Source organism: Miscanthus floridulus, chromosome 3, assembly GCF_019320115.1.
Source record: "Miscanthus floridulus cultivar M001 chromosome 3, ASM1932011v1, whole genome shotgun sequence".
Classification (NCBI taxonomy): domain Eukaryota; kingdom Viridiplantae; phylum Streptophyta; class Magnoliopsida; order Poales; family Poaceae; genus Miscanthus; species Miscanthus floridulus.
In genome coordinates, this window is record NC_089582.1 from 44579065 (window position 1) to 44595998 (window position 16934).

General features: G+C 40.5%; 1 protein-coding gene and 1 pseudogene across 1 annotated transcript; one reads left to right on the forward strand and one right to left on the reverse strand.

The window, feature by feature from the left end:
• Positions 1 to 562: 562 nt before the first annotated feature.
• On the reverse strand, positions 563 to 3405 carry LOC136545611 (uncharacterized). Its single transcript, XM_066537618.1, has 8 exons — positions 3288 to 3405; positions 3036 to 3125; positions 2212 to 2271; positions 2028 to 2067; positions 1864 to 1960; positions 1044 to 1103; positions 872 to 963; positions 563 to 773 (listed from the first exon to the last, which is right to left on the reverse strand). Exons 1-8 carry the CDS (start codon positions 3380 to 3382, stop codon positions 687 to 689), a joined length of 621 nt encoding a protein of 206 aa, XP_066393715.1. The 5' UTR covers positions 3383 to 3405; the 3' UTR covers positions 563 to 686.
• A 3726-nt stretch (positions 3406 to 7131) lies between these two features.
• On the forward strand, positions 7132 to 9200 carry LOC136545613 (uncharacterized; annotated as a pseudogene).
• The last annotated feature ends 7734 nt before the right edge of the window (positions 9201 to 16934 follow it).

The window sequence follows — 16934 nt, forward strand, 5'->3', positions numbered from 1 at the left end:
GAGTTGATAAAGGTATATATAGACTATTAGCAACTACAAACCTGCTAATGGAACTAATAGTTAACAATCTTTCAGCTAATAATTAGTAGGTTTGTTTGGATCCATTACTACTAATTTTAGCTGCTAATTTTTAGTGCTAACGCATCCAAACAGGCCTATATACATAATATACCACTAGTAGCAGAAATTTCACAAAACACTAGTTTTAAGGAGCAATAAACGGCATTATTTGCTCAGTTGGCCATGCATTCTCTGTCTCCTCCCAAGCAGCATGCGAGCAAGCATTAATCATGCTATTTAGTACGTACAATGGGATGATCAGACATTTACCCTTAGAATGGGATGATCAGACATCAATATCAATTTTGTTTCTTATAATGATGTCATTGAATAGTAATAGTTTCCTGAGCGATAATAATAATTTCCAGAGCAATAATATTTTTGAATCTCTGCTTTCAAAGTGGAAAAATAACACAAAACATCTGTACATATCCAGCCATCTCGACACCAAATTCAGGATTGCGAACAAACTAATCTGGAAAAAAGGCTAATACAATGAACTACTAAAGTATAATAAAAAAACGTATACTGCTAAAGCCCGCCAGGTAAAAAAAAAAAAGAGAAAATACCACGAAAGAATGAAGAGCTTCCGTTTATCTATATTATATGAATTATCATTAGCAGCGTCACTCATCAAGGTCAAAATCATCATCAGAGCCACACTCAAGAAACGAGCCAATAGACTTGCGAAAGATGATAAATGACTTGTCATCCTGCACAAATGAAGCAATGAAATTGAAATGTGAAATCAGTACTGGAATCTCAAAGGTGCCAACGGAGCAAGCAGATGTAAATATATGTTAAGATGTACCTGCTTCACCCTTCTGACAGATTGTTCCGCATGTGTTACCTTCTCAGAGAATGTTTTGTCAAGTTCAGATAACGTGTTGGTCTCTGTCTTCCCTGGTTGAAAGAATGATGATAGTCAGTCAGGTAAACAACGGTCCATCGCACAAAAATTGGCAAGTCATCCTACTACTTACTATGATGTTCATACTTCTCAAGCAATTTCTTCTTCTCAACTTCAACTTTTGAGAACAGGTCTGCAGATAAAGTATACAAAGATTTCAGTTGATAGGCTAATATTTTTGTCAAGCCATGCTTTTTAAAGGCACATAATTCAAATTCATTTGTATAAATAGCAACAAAAAACAAACTTCAGTAAACAAAGCACACAGGTTTATTCAGGGCCTGTTTCGAACAGAGGAATGTAAAACGTAGGAATCAGAGAAAACACAGGAATAGGAAAGGAATAGAGGTGTAAAACAGAGGATCGAAAAATACAGGATTTTTATAGGAATTGGTGTTTGGAACACAGGAATACTAATAACGTAGGAATCTATTAGTTTGCAGTAAGCATAGTTGTGATAAGCATTGATCTCTCTTAAATATACTACAGTTTAGGCATCCACCATGGCACAAACGTGATAAGCTTGAGGCCAGCCTCAGATTCATCTCATACTTCGTGAAGGAAACACAAACAAGAGGTTGTGGTGGATTTTTGTTTTCCTCCAAAACGTGCTGGTGCAGGAAACTTTCCTACGGAAAGGAATGAACCAATCCTGTGTTCCAAACACTGCTACAGGACGCAGAAGTATAGGAAAGCTGATTCCTTTGATATTCCTTTGAAAATCCTATGATCCAAACACAGCCTCAAAGGTGTACTCTAAATTCAATCATGAATTAACAAATCAAGTATCCTGGCCAGTAGCTTGTTTTAGAAAGAAAAAAAGAGCCTCGCTTCATGTGTAAGTGAAGAAATTGGTGAGAAGCAACCATCACAGGCGCTCTTGTTTGACCTACCTCTGAAAGTCTGCATGTGAGCATCCTTTTCTTTACAGAACGTATCATATGTTTCCTGAAACTTGCTGTACTCTTCGTTCAGTGAAGTCTCACACTGCTGAAGTACAAATCTTGTGTCATTTTAGAACAAAATAAAACCCTGGAATACGAGTTGTTATGAATACCTCTTTGGAAGTGTTAGACAGTACTTTTAGCAAATTCTGTCTGCATGCACAAATAGAACACAGATTAGTGTGTTCTCACTGAAGATGAATATTTTTGTTTAGTTCTTTGTAAGTTATAACTGGCTTCAGATGTTCTCAGTAAGTTAATGGGGAAAAAATCATGAGGAAGTGGAATATCAAATACCTTTCCTCCTCAAATTTCAGCTGGGTTTCTTCTAGCATAGTCTGAATATCTGCTGCCACACTACAGGTTAAGAAAACAATTAACAACAAACTTTGGTGATACAGATGAAGGAACAAGACTTTCAGATATCGTAGACCACGCATTTAGCCTACTCAGGAGCCAAAAATTCGACCAATCACATAGATAAACTCATTCTTACAATTACGATACTACAGCTCTCATGTGACACTCTCCTGTTGTCTACAATTTTGAAGTGCTGTTTTAAATAGAAAGTGGAAAGATAATACTATGTGCCTTGATTGCATAAAAGGAAAAGTATCTTGATTTCCCACGATTAACAGAAAAATTCATAACAGAGAAATCCAACAGGCTCTTGCTGCATTGCAAGAGTAATATTCCTTTAGGAAGAAATTCAGACCACAAGCTATGTGCACAGCAATATCAACAAAACAACCAAAGATTAATCCAAGAAACAAAAAGCTCCATACACAGGACTACACAACTGTCAAAAATACTGCCTTATTTCCCTTCCATTCACTACAAATTACAAAATCGTGAGTCTTTTCAAGTTCTTTTGCCAAAACTGCATTGAAGCCTAAAAGGTAGCACAATTGCATGGACTGCAGATAGGGCCAGATTTCACCAGCAATATGCGAAATCATATAAAAAACTGCCGAATGTAAATACGCAATCGGGCAATAGTCAGTGCAATCGCAAGTCATCAGCATCATGGAAAACATTGATATTAACAAAGATTTACGCGATTAGCCCAATTGTTTGCAGAATCACGAGGAGATTCGGAGTCCACCAGGTTTGCAACTCACCTAGCAACGATCTGCTCACAGATCTTCTGCCCGTCCTTGTTGGCCCCGCCCTTGATAAGCCGCAGCAGGCACACGATCTCCCTGAGGTCACTGCCGCCGCAACCACGGAATTGAACATCTCAAATCATGCCAGGACCCAGGAAACGAAGGAGAAACAGAACGTCCGCAATCCAACGAGCTACAAATCGAAAGAGGAACATTCTAGAGCGAGCCCTTGAGCGAGGGGAGGCGCTGAGGTGAGGCCGGCCGTACCTGACGAGGTCCCCGTCAGAGTCAGAATCGGAGGAGGAGACGTCAGAGTGGGCCGGCCGCTTAGCCGGGCTCGGAGTGCCGCCCGTAGCGGCCATCCGTTCTCCACCGCTGCGGTGAGTCGTCGCTGGAAGGAAGAGGTGGGAGTGAAAAGGCAGAAAAGCGAGGAGGCGACAATTTCAAATTTCGGAATTCCGCCATTCTGAAGGCTGGGCCCCGTGAAAATTGTGAGGGATTTATTGGGCCGAATCTTGCTCCGGCTTCAAGTCCACTGAGATTTCCATGGGCTTCCTAGCCAGGAAACGGTTTAGGTTTAGGGTCCGTTTGGTTGCTAATTCTCTAACAATTGATTCTCTGATTGAAAATATTTCTCTATGATATCTACGTGTAAAGTGACTCTGTATGTAGAGTGAATCAGACGAAGCTACTTTTTCAACTCTCAACCTCTTAACTCAGGGGTAGCTATCACACCCTAAAATTTCAAGTTTAGGATGTAAATAGGAAACACTAGATAAAATAAATTATTATGATATTTTAGTAAAATTTATCAAGCTTTATTTAAGTAGTTAAAATTAATAGAGAGAAATTTTGATTTTATATTTTTTTCTTATAATTTAACTTGATTGTTGGATTCCATGCCTTTGCGTTAATTTTCTCATGTGCAAAATAAATTTAAAATTTTCATTTCAGTCTAGAATAGGTTTTCCTTATTTACCACAAATAAATTATCTAAAGTTTGTTTTCGAAACTATTTTTTAAAATGAGTTAAAATTTGGCTTTTCAAAGCCTTTGAAAATGTATTTTAAAAGCATTTCAAAATATTTTGAAAAAGGCTTCAACAATATTTTATTTTTCAATTTCACAAAAAATAGTTTTCAAAATCTTCCAAAAATGGAACTTTTAAAATAAAACTTAAATATGTGCTAAAATTTTTCAAAATAGTTTGGTACAAATATATCTCTGAAAAGGGTTTAAAAATATGTGAGTTGTTTTTAAAATTCAAAAGTTTGAAATATTTGAAAATTACATTGCAAAAGAGTTTCAAAATATGGGAGCATCGTTTTTTTGTGTCTTGGGAGGGGGGCATTGTCCCACTAGTATATTGTCTTTTATATTAGTTGTATGATTTGGAGACAAAGTGGAGGATGTTACTCCCTCTGTCCTAAAATATTTGACGATTTAGATTTAGATTTGGGCACGGGAATTAAGGAGGATTAAAAAGTGTGGTGCACAGAAAACGAGAAAAGGAGAGATAATGATGGGAAAAGAAACGGTGTGTTGGTAGAAGAGAAATGTGCATTGAGAAGTGAGAAGCTCAAATATTTTAAGACAAAATTTGAATCCTATATCGTCAACTATTTTGGGACCGAGGGAGTAATTTATTTTGAGTCAAATACTTTTAGATTTTATCTCGCCTAAGACCTCCATATTAATAGGACATGTACTCTGTTGGTTCTCACGAGGAGAAAGTTCCATCATGCAAACTTTTTACATACTTGTAATTTTTTGTTTTAGAAATGTTATAGTCTTATTCATTAGACAACAAATAGTAATTCCTAATAATAACTAAATATGGAAGCATCATTTTGTGTGTGTCTAGGGAGGGGGCATTGCCCCCTCTAGTATTTTGTATCTTGTCTTAGCTGTTTGATTTTGGTGATAGAATGGAACAAGAACAAGTTACTCTATTTTGAGTAAACTACCCTAAAACCTCTGAATTATTAGAATGGGTTCTATTTGTCCAGAGAGGGGGCCTTTGTTTTCCGTGCATGCTAGGATATTATAAGAAGAGGATGGTGCTATTACCTCTTCCAACATTGGGTTATGAGACTTGATGGCAACACTTACGTTACTGGTTATCACCGCCGGTCTAAACTTTTGGACTTCAATATTTTGATGGAGTACAAAAATAATTGTAACATCTCTTTAAGTTTTCATCACTCTAAAGTTGTAGGAAGACTTTTCATGATGTGAATCAAGTATAGAATGAGGGCTTCTCCCTATACAAACAAGACAAGGGAATATTTTTGCTCCTTTATCAAATAAAGTCTCATTTATGAGCTTTTACCACTTTGAGCTGAAGATGTTCCTTTATCAAATAAAGTCTCACTTATGAATTCTTTTATTTGACAAGAAAGAAATTAATATTTAGATAGAAAATGCTATAATTGTCTCCTAGTAGTAGATTGATTATGTGTCATGAAACTTGATTGGAACAATCGATAGCTTAGAGTGACTATCTTATCCATCAACCTCTCAGTAGGTAAGATATGTTGATGTTGCAACAAAGAAGGGCTTATATTAGAACCACATTCATCACATAAAAAAGGTGATTTGTTTTAGTGGTTCTTTGATTCTTTAGGCCTTATACAGAGACGAGAGGAAGAATTAAACGTGAAGATAAATCTAATTAAGATAAACATAACTGTGCACAGTCATGTTTTTTTTTTTTGATAGATATTTGGTGACCGAGACAATCTCTCATTGTTCATCAAGAATACTCCCTTCATTTGTGCTTTTCTAGATTTATTACTTTTTTTATTTATTTATCTAGACATACCGTATATCTAAGTATATAACACAAGCTATATAGAAAAAGGCAAAACGTCCTATATTTTACAATGGAGGGTGTAATAACCTCTATTCTAGTAGTCAGTCATTTCACAAATCACATGTCCAAAACCAATATCTAGATCTATGATAGCTAGCATTATACTCATTGATTGAAACCAGAGCAAACAACAAAATGAAAAAGAAAAGAAACGTCTTTTGGTTGGGCCATAGAAAAGGAAACCCCTGTTGGTTTTCCTGCGAGGGAGAGCGTGGAGCTTCTGGGCATCCCCGGGGTCGGGCCGCGGAACCTGCGGAAGCTCGTCGATGGCGGGCTCCGGGATCTCGCGCGCCTGAAGCAGCTGTACACTGATAAGGTATATTCACCTCTATCGTTTTTTTCTTGATTTCCATAGCTAAGGAACTTGAAATAGATCCTTGGAATTGCAAAGAACACGCAATGTGGGACTGGATCTTGTACTGAAGGTGTTAGTTCGGTAATGGCTGAGGGAGCCAGTTTCATTTTTCAACGCACAGTTTCAGAGCTGCAGATGTGGCATTCTTGGAAACAGTGAAACGAAACCTGCCATTGAGACTGGCCTTAATGAGAAAACATGCGTTGTCAGGGAAGAGAGCCTGGCATTTATCTCCTGTTCGTCATGCTCAATAGTCAATACCGTGGTAATAGTCTAGTCAGGGGTTGCACCGAAATCCAAAACTGGTATCTGTATCTGTATCCATGGGATTGTCTTTGTTTGCCTCTTATCTGGACAAATGTAGCACTTGGTAAGTTCAGTTCGCCTTAATTTCTTATGATTCCTAAAGTTGCATTGAGGAAGTCCCAAGAGAGCATGCCGCATTGCCAGTTAAAGGTTTCTTATTAGAGCTTCCTGATCCCTAATGCATAACGCAGAGAGTTCCTCCTCTTATTAAATCTTGATGCCTGTTCTCTGTTGCGGATGCAAATTGAAATCTCAAACACTTGGGCTGGGCATAAGGATTACTTGTTGCATCGTGTGTACTTCTGCCACTTCATTGCCTGAGTCCTGAGATAGCGGAGGTTGATTACAGAGTTAGTTTCAGTTCCTATTGGTTCACTTAGTTAGGAAGCTAGGAATATTCAGGAAGTGTTTCCAGAGTGTTACATGATCAAACTGTATGAATGATGGGTTCAGTATGTGGTGTCTTTGATATCATTGTTTTGGCCTTTTGGGAGTGTTTCCAAATACATAAGTGAATGGCTGAATAGATTCCTTACAAAGTCTGTTGTTATGCTTGTCTCTGAGAGCTCTAACAGTTTTTTCTCAAAATGCTGCAGCCTGTGGGTGGGTGTGCTGAGAAGATGGTTCAGTTTTTGCAAAGTTCTGTTGGAATCATTCATAAGAGCCATGCAGAGAGCATAACATCCTTCGTGAAAGACAGTGTTATTGGGGAACTGAAAGAGAAGAGTGAGGTACCTGTCATGCAATCAACCAGGGACAAGAGAATCACCTTTTGTGTTGAGGGAAACATCAGCGTGGGGAAGTCTACCTTCCTACAGAAAATTGCCAATGAGACAGTTGAACTTCGTGATCTTGTGGAAATTGTACCTGAGCCAGTGTCAAAATGGCAGAATGTTGGTCCGGATCATTTCAACATTTTAGGTGCCTTTTACGCGGAGCCACAGAGATATGCCTACACCTTCCAAAATTATGTGTTTGTAACAAGGCTCATGCAAGAAAAATAGTCCTCTGGAGGAATAAAGCCGCTTAGATTGGTGGAACAGAGCATCTTCAGTGATCGAATGGTATGCATTTTTCTTCTCCTTGATCCCTTGCTATGCTGTAGACTTGTAACCAACAGTCTTACACATTATGCACTGAGGTCAATAGTGATGTGTACTTTTGTTATCCATATAACCAATAATTTCAAGCAAAATGGAGATGCAAAATCCAGTCGTCTTCGAGAGTTAGTACTTAGTAGTGTCATAAACCTTGCCTCTTTGACTGTTTTTGAATTTTGTACTTGTTTCATGTTTTCTCATGTGCAAATGGAGTAACTTTATTTGTGTGCCCCCTTCTGCAGGTGTTTGCTCGTGCTGTTCATGAAGCTAATTGGTTGAATGGAATGGAACTCAGCATTTATGATTCTTGGTTTGACCCTGTGTTGTCATCTCTTCCTGGCCTCATCCCTGATGGATTTATCTATCTTAGAGCTACCCCTGATACTTGTCACAAGAGAATGATGCTTCGAAGTAGAGCTGAAGAAGGAAGTGTCACATTGCATTATCTACGTGATTTACATGAGAAACATGAATGCTGGTTACTGCCTTCTGAACATGGGAATCACAGACTATTGTCAGCAAGCCAGTTGCCATGTAGCATAGACAACTCCTTGCACCCTGACATTAAAGACAGAGTATTTTATCTAGAAGGGAGTCATATGCATTCTAGTATCCAGAAAGTAAGCATCATGTGTTTCCTTTGTTTTAACAAGTTGTTATTCAGACTTGGAAACTGACTTATTTAAGCAACTTAGGTTCCTGCTCTTGTACTGGATTGCGAACCAAATATTGATTTTAGCAGGGATGTTGAAGCTAATAGAAAGTAAGTTTGACAGTTATCCAATTCCAATCATAAACTCTGTTTTCTGTTTGCTTTACAGTTGTACTGTTATCTTGTTATCTGAGATTGTGCCTGGTCTTAAAAACAATGAATGTTTTTTTTAGAAATTTTGAATATTACTGTTTTGCATACAGAAGATTACCATGCTGTGGGTTGTTGGCCCATTGGAGAACTCTTAACTTTGATGTCTAATAATAAGCTACAGGTAAATTAAATTTTAACTTTGAATGCTTATTTTCTGACAGAGTTATTTTCCCAGTTTGTTTGCTTTGTATTTCCATATATCAAGTATTTTGGAGAAAGTGTGCTAATATAGTCTTTCCTGCTAATATAGGTATGCTCTGCAAGTTGCAAAATTTTTTGAGTTTGTGAAGAAACTGAAAGAAGCTTCACCAGATCAAAACATTGTCACAAAAGACAAGAAACAGCAAATCTTGCTTCCTCACAGTGGGGGTCTCTTCCTCCAAGATGGCAGCCCCTTATCTGAATCTAGTCTCAAACAACTGACTTTCTAGAGGACAATACTGCGCTAACCTTGTTAGGGGGCACTAGCTGTAGGGAATCAAGACTTCTGCAATGTTTTCATCATCGCATTTCTTTCAAGGGTAGGCCGCTAGGGCATATCTATTGTAGAAGCATTTTATCGGTGCTTATATGCACCAGCTGAAAAAGAAACTGAACACATTTTGGAGCATCCACAGTTTTGAACTAGTAAAGCTAGATCAGATACTCATTTGCTTCAAAATTTGTGCAGCTTTCCTTACTGAAGAACATAATAGGGTATTAAAAAACTGTTAGCTCTTGAAGCTTCTAGATTGCCATCCGGAGGATGGTGTATATCTGTAGGTGTTATGTGGTTGTAACATTGACCAAAATGCATGACCCCTATGATGCTAGTTCTGTATTATTCTCAGTTTTTTGTTACTTCTCCTGTGGAAGATTTTAACCATTTGAACTTTATGGTGACAAAGTTAACATCTATGTAATTTCATGAGTTAGTTCCTAAAACCCCTGTTTTTTGTTGATTAATCTCAAGGGAGTGGAGTGTTCTGACATTTATGGATTTGAAGATTCCATATTTTGCAGTACATCAACAGTCCATGAAAGTTAAGCCCAACATGGCCAGTTTCATTTGCACCCAAAGGCTCAGAAAGTTGATGGGTGAAAACAGGAACACATCATGTTCTTGAAGTCGTCCTTTCATGTGTGGCTTATGGAGTAAGCCAAAAACTGTGCAGTGTAACTGATAACGAATGTTATCTTACACTTGTCTTACACTTACACTTTTTTCCCACCCATTTCAGATCATTTGCTGGGAACATTCGGTTTAATGCCTTTTGCTGTCATTTGTAGTGATAAATGGGTGACACTATTCAGATGCCCTGTTGTTACACTTCCACATGCAGAGACGACAATGACCTGAGCACTAGATGAAAGCTGAGTGTCTCTGCTCTGTGCCGTGCTGGAAAAAAAAAGGTTAGTTTAGTGGAAACCTTTGCTCTTTTCTCAGTGGAATGGTCAGGTTAATGGCTTTTGCTATCAATTACTATTAGTATGTAACGTAGAGAAGTGATTGGCAGCCCTTGGGTCATCGTTGCGCATTTGCAATGGTAAATGTAGACAAGCGGTGTTCCAAGGATAAAATGCAGGGTATGTTCACCTAATTCAGCATCTGGGACCAGTAGGATTGTGACAAACCAGGACTATTTGGTTCCTGAATCAACAGAAAGATTCGGCACCAGGATATAAGCGCATTGAGAGTAGACAACTGATGGAATAATTGGGGAAATGAACTTTGACTTAATCAGCTGAAGAAACTGGTATGCCGGTGCTGGGAATGACAATCGGAAGTGGAGACCTGCGTGCCGATGACAGACACTCAAGGTGGTACCTTTTGAGTTTTGCAATGTTGGAATATAGGACGAGACGATGGAGACACCAAGTTTGCCTGCCCTGTCTAAGCCAAGCCCAGGTAACAAACACATTTTTGGACGTAGGGGTGAATCATCACATTTCTTGGCACCCAGTCTAGCATGACAATTTTGGATCTCCTACTTTCGCTGATTTGTTTATGATCGAGATGGTTCAGCCCAACGTAATGATTTCAAAAACGTTTCCACACATATATATTCCACTAATAATGACAACTTTTGGACGTACGTTACGTACCAATAAACGAAAGATATTTCTGGCATTGGCCAGCCTAGCATATTCCAGCACATTTACGTCCAAACACAAGCATATGGCACAGTGACAAACACAGATTTTGGATGATTGAACTCTGCACATATAGTAGCCACAAGGTTGCAATATCATCATGTGGATATTTTATTGATAATAATCTAGTGGTTCATAGCGTTGTGCCTTTGGATGATTCCTGCTGTCAAGTATTGGAAAGGTTATGATACTGAAATGGACACCTGGACTATATATAGCGTGCTTTACAGGTTATATATATTTATTCAGGCTTTAAATAAATTGTACTTAATTGATAATAATGTAATTCATTTTTGTATATATATATATATATATTAGTGCTCATGAGCATATGCTTATGTATGTACTGATAGAGCAAGTATGTGTAGATTTTTTTCGACACCGGTAAAACCGAATTTCATTACCATGGCAACGAAATTACAAGACATTCCAGTTATCTCAAGTATGTGTAGATGATGACAGAAGTTGGACTTTGTAAATAGGCGTAGTTTAGCAGTTCACTCTTGCTCTTGTTGGACTTCATCGGTTTGGACCCTGCAAGTGCTGCTGGTGCTAGCGGAGCCATCGTCGTTATCATGTTGCCGATGCAAGCGTAGCGTATGCCATGTTTCTTTTTGCCCATTTCCAAATCCCAACTGATGATGTCCATTGTTCATATCCTGTGGCCCAATCCCCAATGAATGTGGCCCTGACTCGTCGCGATCAATGATGTAACCGCCTGCCCGCCACTGGATCGATCGATACTAGCTACTAGTGCAGTGCCATAGATCGATCGTGCACCATTTTTTTAAGGTCGTGTGTTGTTTATTAGCGTCTTTAATTTGCTTAATTTGTAGCGAGCATCAGGCAACCATGCGATGTCCACAGGAGTTCATGCTCAGAGCACGTGCTCACCCGTGGCCTCCACAAGGCAAGATGCTGCTGGATCAGCATTGACTTTTGCATAACTGAACTACATACAAAATGGTAGATCGAATGATCGATGCGATAATTAAGCTGCAGATGACGACTGATGATCAGTTTGCAGAATAAGATACTTCTAATTAATCAGGGAGAAGATGCGAATGCAGCAACTTATGGCAGGTACTACTAGTATATTTCTCGATCTAGCAACTGTTGCAGGTCACATCCTGTCGTCGTATCCATAAACTAAACTGAATTATTCCTTTAAATTAAGGGGCCGGTGTCAACACTCAATCTGACTTCTCACAACATATATATTATTCAAATAACTTTCAATATTTTTTTGACTGAATAAATATATGCACACTGACACTGGGAAAACATGAATTATTCCTTGAAAACCAAAACACATATCTATACTACCATTAACAAAGGACCAGCAACTTAAATTAATGCTATTTGAGTAGATCCATACATTAATATTTTCATGCTAGTACTTGTATTATGTGCTGACTTGATTTATTTAACTCGTATATTTAACAAAGGACCAATAACTTGCATCTCAATAGAACAGAGACCGAGTTAAGTATTTATAGGTGGCTTGATAAAAGTTGTTTGTCCTTTTCATGCTAAAAAGTTTAAGATTTCACCAATTGTTATTCTTTTGTTACCATTTTCTTTGAAAACAAAGGTTTGTTATCATTTTGACCTAATATCCACAATGGTTAAAAATAGTGTCATTTCACATCTCCACTATTAGCTGAGAACATGATGTTCACCCAAAGAGACGTGGCCGGCTCTGCCTCGGATTCAAAAGGTTGGATCATCAACATTGACTTCTACATATATATAACTAATCTGCAAACATTGATGAGATATGCTTCAGAGTCAAGCTTAATTTGCACAGTAGGATAACCGGGAAGAAGATGTGAATGCAGCAACTGGGCACTATACTAGTGTAGAGATTCTTTCAGGTCACATCCTGTTGAGTTTACATATTAAAACAATGTGGGCCAAGATAATATACACAGAATGATGTAATCATAGACAGAATTAATAACATACTCATGAACTCTTAGAACTAGTAGCAATTATATGGGTGCAAGAATAACCTAATGTAGATAGAATGAGATGTCGCCATTAACTCTGACCTTATGGATTAATTAACTTTAAATATTTGAGAGAGAAAACATATGCACATAGCCACATACATATTGAAGAACCAGGGGCGGACACAGCGGTGGGGCGGGGGTGGGGGGGGGGGGGGCTCAAGCCCCTCCTACCCATTTCGCAGCAGTGGAACCCCCGTGGAGCCCCCATGAATTTTTAGGCAAAATTCTATAGTGTAGGGGGGCTAAGACTTAAGATCGAACAGCAGTGTTGTTCAGCCCCCTGAAATATTTTCTGGGTCCGCCGCTGTGAAGAACCGAAACAATGCAAGTAGATGCTTTAATTTGCACATGTAATGCAGGTACGGGATATTTTACTCTACCAATTCTTGCAGGGCACATCCTGTCGAGTGCATATATATCAAAACAATGCGTGACGGAGGAAATAATATACACGCACTAGACTCTTGGAGCAAGCAATTATATGCACACATAATCTACTACTACTAGTGTGTTGGTCCAATGAGGTGTCATCGTTAACTCTGACTTCTCATATAAAATAGGTTTAACTACTTTTTCAGAGAATAAACTGCACATGAATGCACACAGGGTATACATAGTTCGTTGACGAACCAAATTATTAAAGCACATTTCCGTGCCAGTGTTTAACAAAGGGCCGCCATCTTAATAAAATGGAGAATTATCTATTTGTAGGCGGCTAGCTTCTTATCATTTTCTTTGAAGAAAAAAAAAATCTGTTATCATTTTAATCTATATGATGCCCACCATTATTCAGATTAGTGTTTTTTGGCATGTCCACTAATGTTCAGCAACTATTACACGAACCCAATTGAAGTTTTCATTTTGCCCTTTCCAGTGTTAGGTCATCGATCTAGAGTGCTTTGAGTTTGTGCCAAAAAAGAAGAAGAGTGCTTTGAGTTGATGAAGGAAAACAATAATCCCACCGATGCATAATGTCATTTTATTGTTCATAGGCTGGCCACAATGATTAATTGCGATGCACATGGATTGGATGCAGTTGAATGAAGTGAAACCCCTATAGCCCTAATGTCAGTTTAAATACGTTTCAAGCTAAGTTTCAAAGTCATTCAAAGAATAATGTACACCTAGTTTCATCTAGAAGAATCCCATCCCCTCTCTATTGGCATCCTGCAGTCGAACGAGGCCTGACGAGGGTGGGTTGGTGGCGATGAAGGGTGGTATGCATAACGAATGGGGCTGTGGGCCGACGCGGTCCGAAATAGAAAATTGGCCAATAATAATAGAGGGGAAGGGGAAAAGAAAAAAAAATGTTTTTTTCCTTATTTTCTGTGGCTCGTAAACTAATTCAACTTCAAGCGACTTAGAAACCATCTGTCCCACAAGAAATCAATCAAAAACTAATGCAACAAACATGTTTGTATCCTTATATTATGATTCGTTTTTAATTTAAGAAAAACATATTTTTCCTAACAAATTTAGAACACCCAAACAATGCTAATTACATTTATCTGGAATTTTGGGTGTTACACTTGGATATTATTGCAACTGAAAAAATTCTAAAACAAAAAATATATATATATAAGCAAAGTAACCCTTAAACACATTGGGACTTTACATTAAGAAATATATATATCTAAAAAAACCACAAGTTTCTAAGTACATTTCATTCGCCCATGCATTATCTAAACCCTAATCTATCCAAGCATTCATCCATTCATCTAGGGAGGACAAAGTGGGAAACTTCATCACCATGGGGAGGACTCTGGGTTAGGGTGGATTGGTGATAAGGATGAAGGGTTGTGGCATTGAGTTGGGGAAGGGGACAACAAAGACAAGGGATGGTAGCATGTGCTTTGATCGACAGTGGGGACAACAACAATGATACCTAGTAGAGGATCGAAGATAAGGACAAGGGCTTGCGATGCTCGTGGTTGGAGTCAGGGAAACAGATGATGGACAATGGTACACACATGGTTGTGGGAAGGGATTGAAGAGGAGGCAATGACATGCGGTCGAGGAAGGGATTTATGACAAAGAGGAGGGATGGCCTAGGGTCATCAACAAGGAGGAGGGAAGACGGTGCACGTGCAAACAGGGATGAGCACTATGAGGAAAAGGGGCCACACATGCATGGTTATGGATGACGATTATAAGGGGCGGCTGTGTGGGCTTGTGCAACAAGGAGACACCATTGTTACAAATGGTCGGTTAGGGTTTGAAAGTGTTCCCACTTATGTTGTGAGAACTCATTTATAGTGTGAGAACTTCGCACCTAGTTTCAAATAAAATAGATAAAAAATGGCGTTTGACTCCTGTCGGTGTTTCGAGTAAACACCAATGAGTAAATTTGTATTATTGCGCGTCTGATCTGGATGGTGTGCTAAAAAGACACAAGATTTATATTGGTTCGGGCAGAATGTCCCTACGTCCAGTTCGTGGCTGCTGCTCGTGTTATTAGCACTAAAAAGTTCATAGTAGGGGTTACAAATGGACGAGAGAGGGACAAGCCCTAAGTCTCTGATGGAAAGATCGAATGGGTGCTGAGAGCTTGGTCACTGCTCAGCTATGTGTTCGAGGTTCGATGCTAGTGGTTCTGCTGTGATGCAGTGTGACGTGCCATGTCGTGAATCGATGCCCTTAGTGGGGTGCCCTTCTTTTCCTTTTATAGGCCAAGGGAGAGCAATGGGTTATAGATGGGAGAAAAGAGGAAAACGAGAGGCAAAAGAAGTCCTTCAGGGTAGCCGGGTCTTCCTTTTCCTCCATGTGGGCCCCGCTGACATGGTAGGCGGTGACAAGGATAGCCCCACGTCGGGCGCATGTCCGCTGACCATGACAGAGCCACGTCGGGCACCTGTCCGCTGACAATGCCATGCCCTGGCATTGTCAACAGGTCGTCACGTCCCATTCCACCCTGATGGGCGGCGCGGCGAACCAGCATGCTGATCAGCGGCCATACAGGGAGTAGGTAACACAGTGACCGCGTGTCCATCATCGTGGGCAATGTGAGTTCCCTGGAATGACATGTCGTGGGGATGGGTCATGTTGAGATGTGACCGCTTCCTACACGATGCTAGAAGTTTGACCTTGGGTCACACCTTCTAAACCATAGTGGTTGTCGTGAGCTTCCATAAAGATCCGTGCCTGAGGGATTGGGCGAGGCGGTGCTAGCCCTCAGACATTGGGCGAGGTGGAGCTAACCCTTAGACATCGGGCGAGGCGGAGCCAGCCCTCAAAGGTTGGGCGAGGTGGAACCAGCCCTCGGACGTCGGGTGAGGCAGAGCTAGCCCTCGAACATCGAGTGAGGTGGAGCCGGTCCTTAGACGTCGGGCGAGGTGGAGCCAGCCCTCAGACGTTGGGCAAGGCGAAGCCAACCCTAGGGGATCGGATGAGGCGGAGCCAACCCTTGGGAGTCAGCCAAGGCAGAGCCAACCCTCGGGGGTTGGGTGAGGCGGAGCCCACAACCACAGCGTCCACCAAGGTAGAGCCAACCCTCGGGGGTCAGATGAGGTAGAGCCCCTGGCCCTGGTGGCCAGACAAGGCAGAGCCCAACAAGATATGTAGTCGCGCTCTTAATCGCATGGATGACTCATTATTGATGGTCATTAGCTCGTCCTCTTAGGGTACCCTAGTATTGGTCCCCAACAGTAGCTCCCGAGCCCCCGGGCGATTCGAGTAGAATCGCATGGGGGATTTTTCGACTTGCCAGTGGGTGCGCACGAGCGCACCCGGTGGGTGTAGCCCCTGAGCCTGTGGAGGAGTAGAATACTCCTTCGAAGGTTTTTCTGAAAGGGACGACTATAAGGGCCCTGGCCTTCTATTGTTGCCCACGGCGTGTCCTGAGGATGGTGATTCCTCCTTGCCGGGGTCGGACCCTTCGCGGGTATGATCGTGAGATTTGGTGGTTCATTAGCTAGATAGTTTGATTGGGGTCTTGGCATCCTATTCACGGGGATCCAGCCAGGGTTAGCCTAGCTAAGACTCGATCATGGGTCAAGATGTCCATGGCATTTGTTCGCCCGGGTATCGGCTGCTTGTGGGCCCATCCCTTATCCTAAGGGTGCCTGGAGCAGTTGTTGAACCCATTGATGGGTCTGGACATCGAATTCCTAGGCCCAGACGGGCTGTAGAGGCATTTTTGGATCTATATTCCTCTTACTCGTAATGAGTCCTGGCCCATCTGTGGAGGCAAAACATCCGGTGAGTCTTCCGAAGGAAAGGATAGGGATTGCGTGCACATATCCCACCCCCATCTTGGTGGATCATGG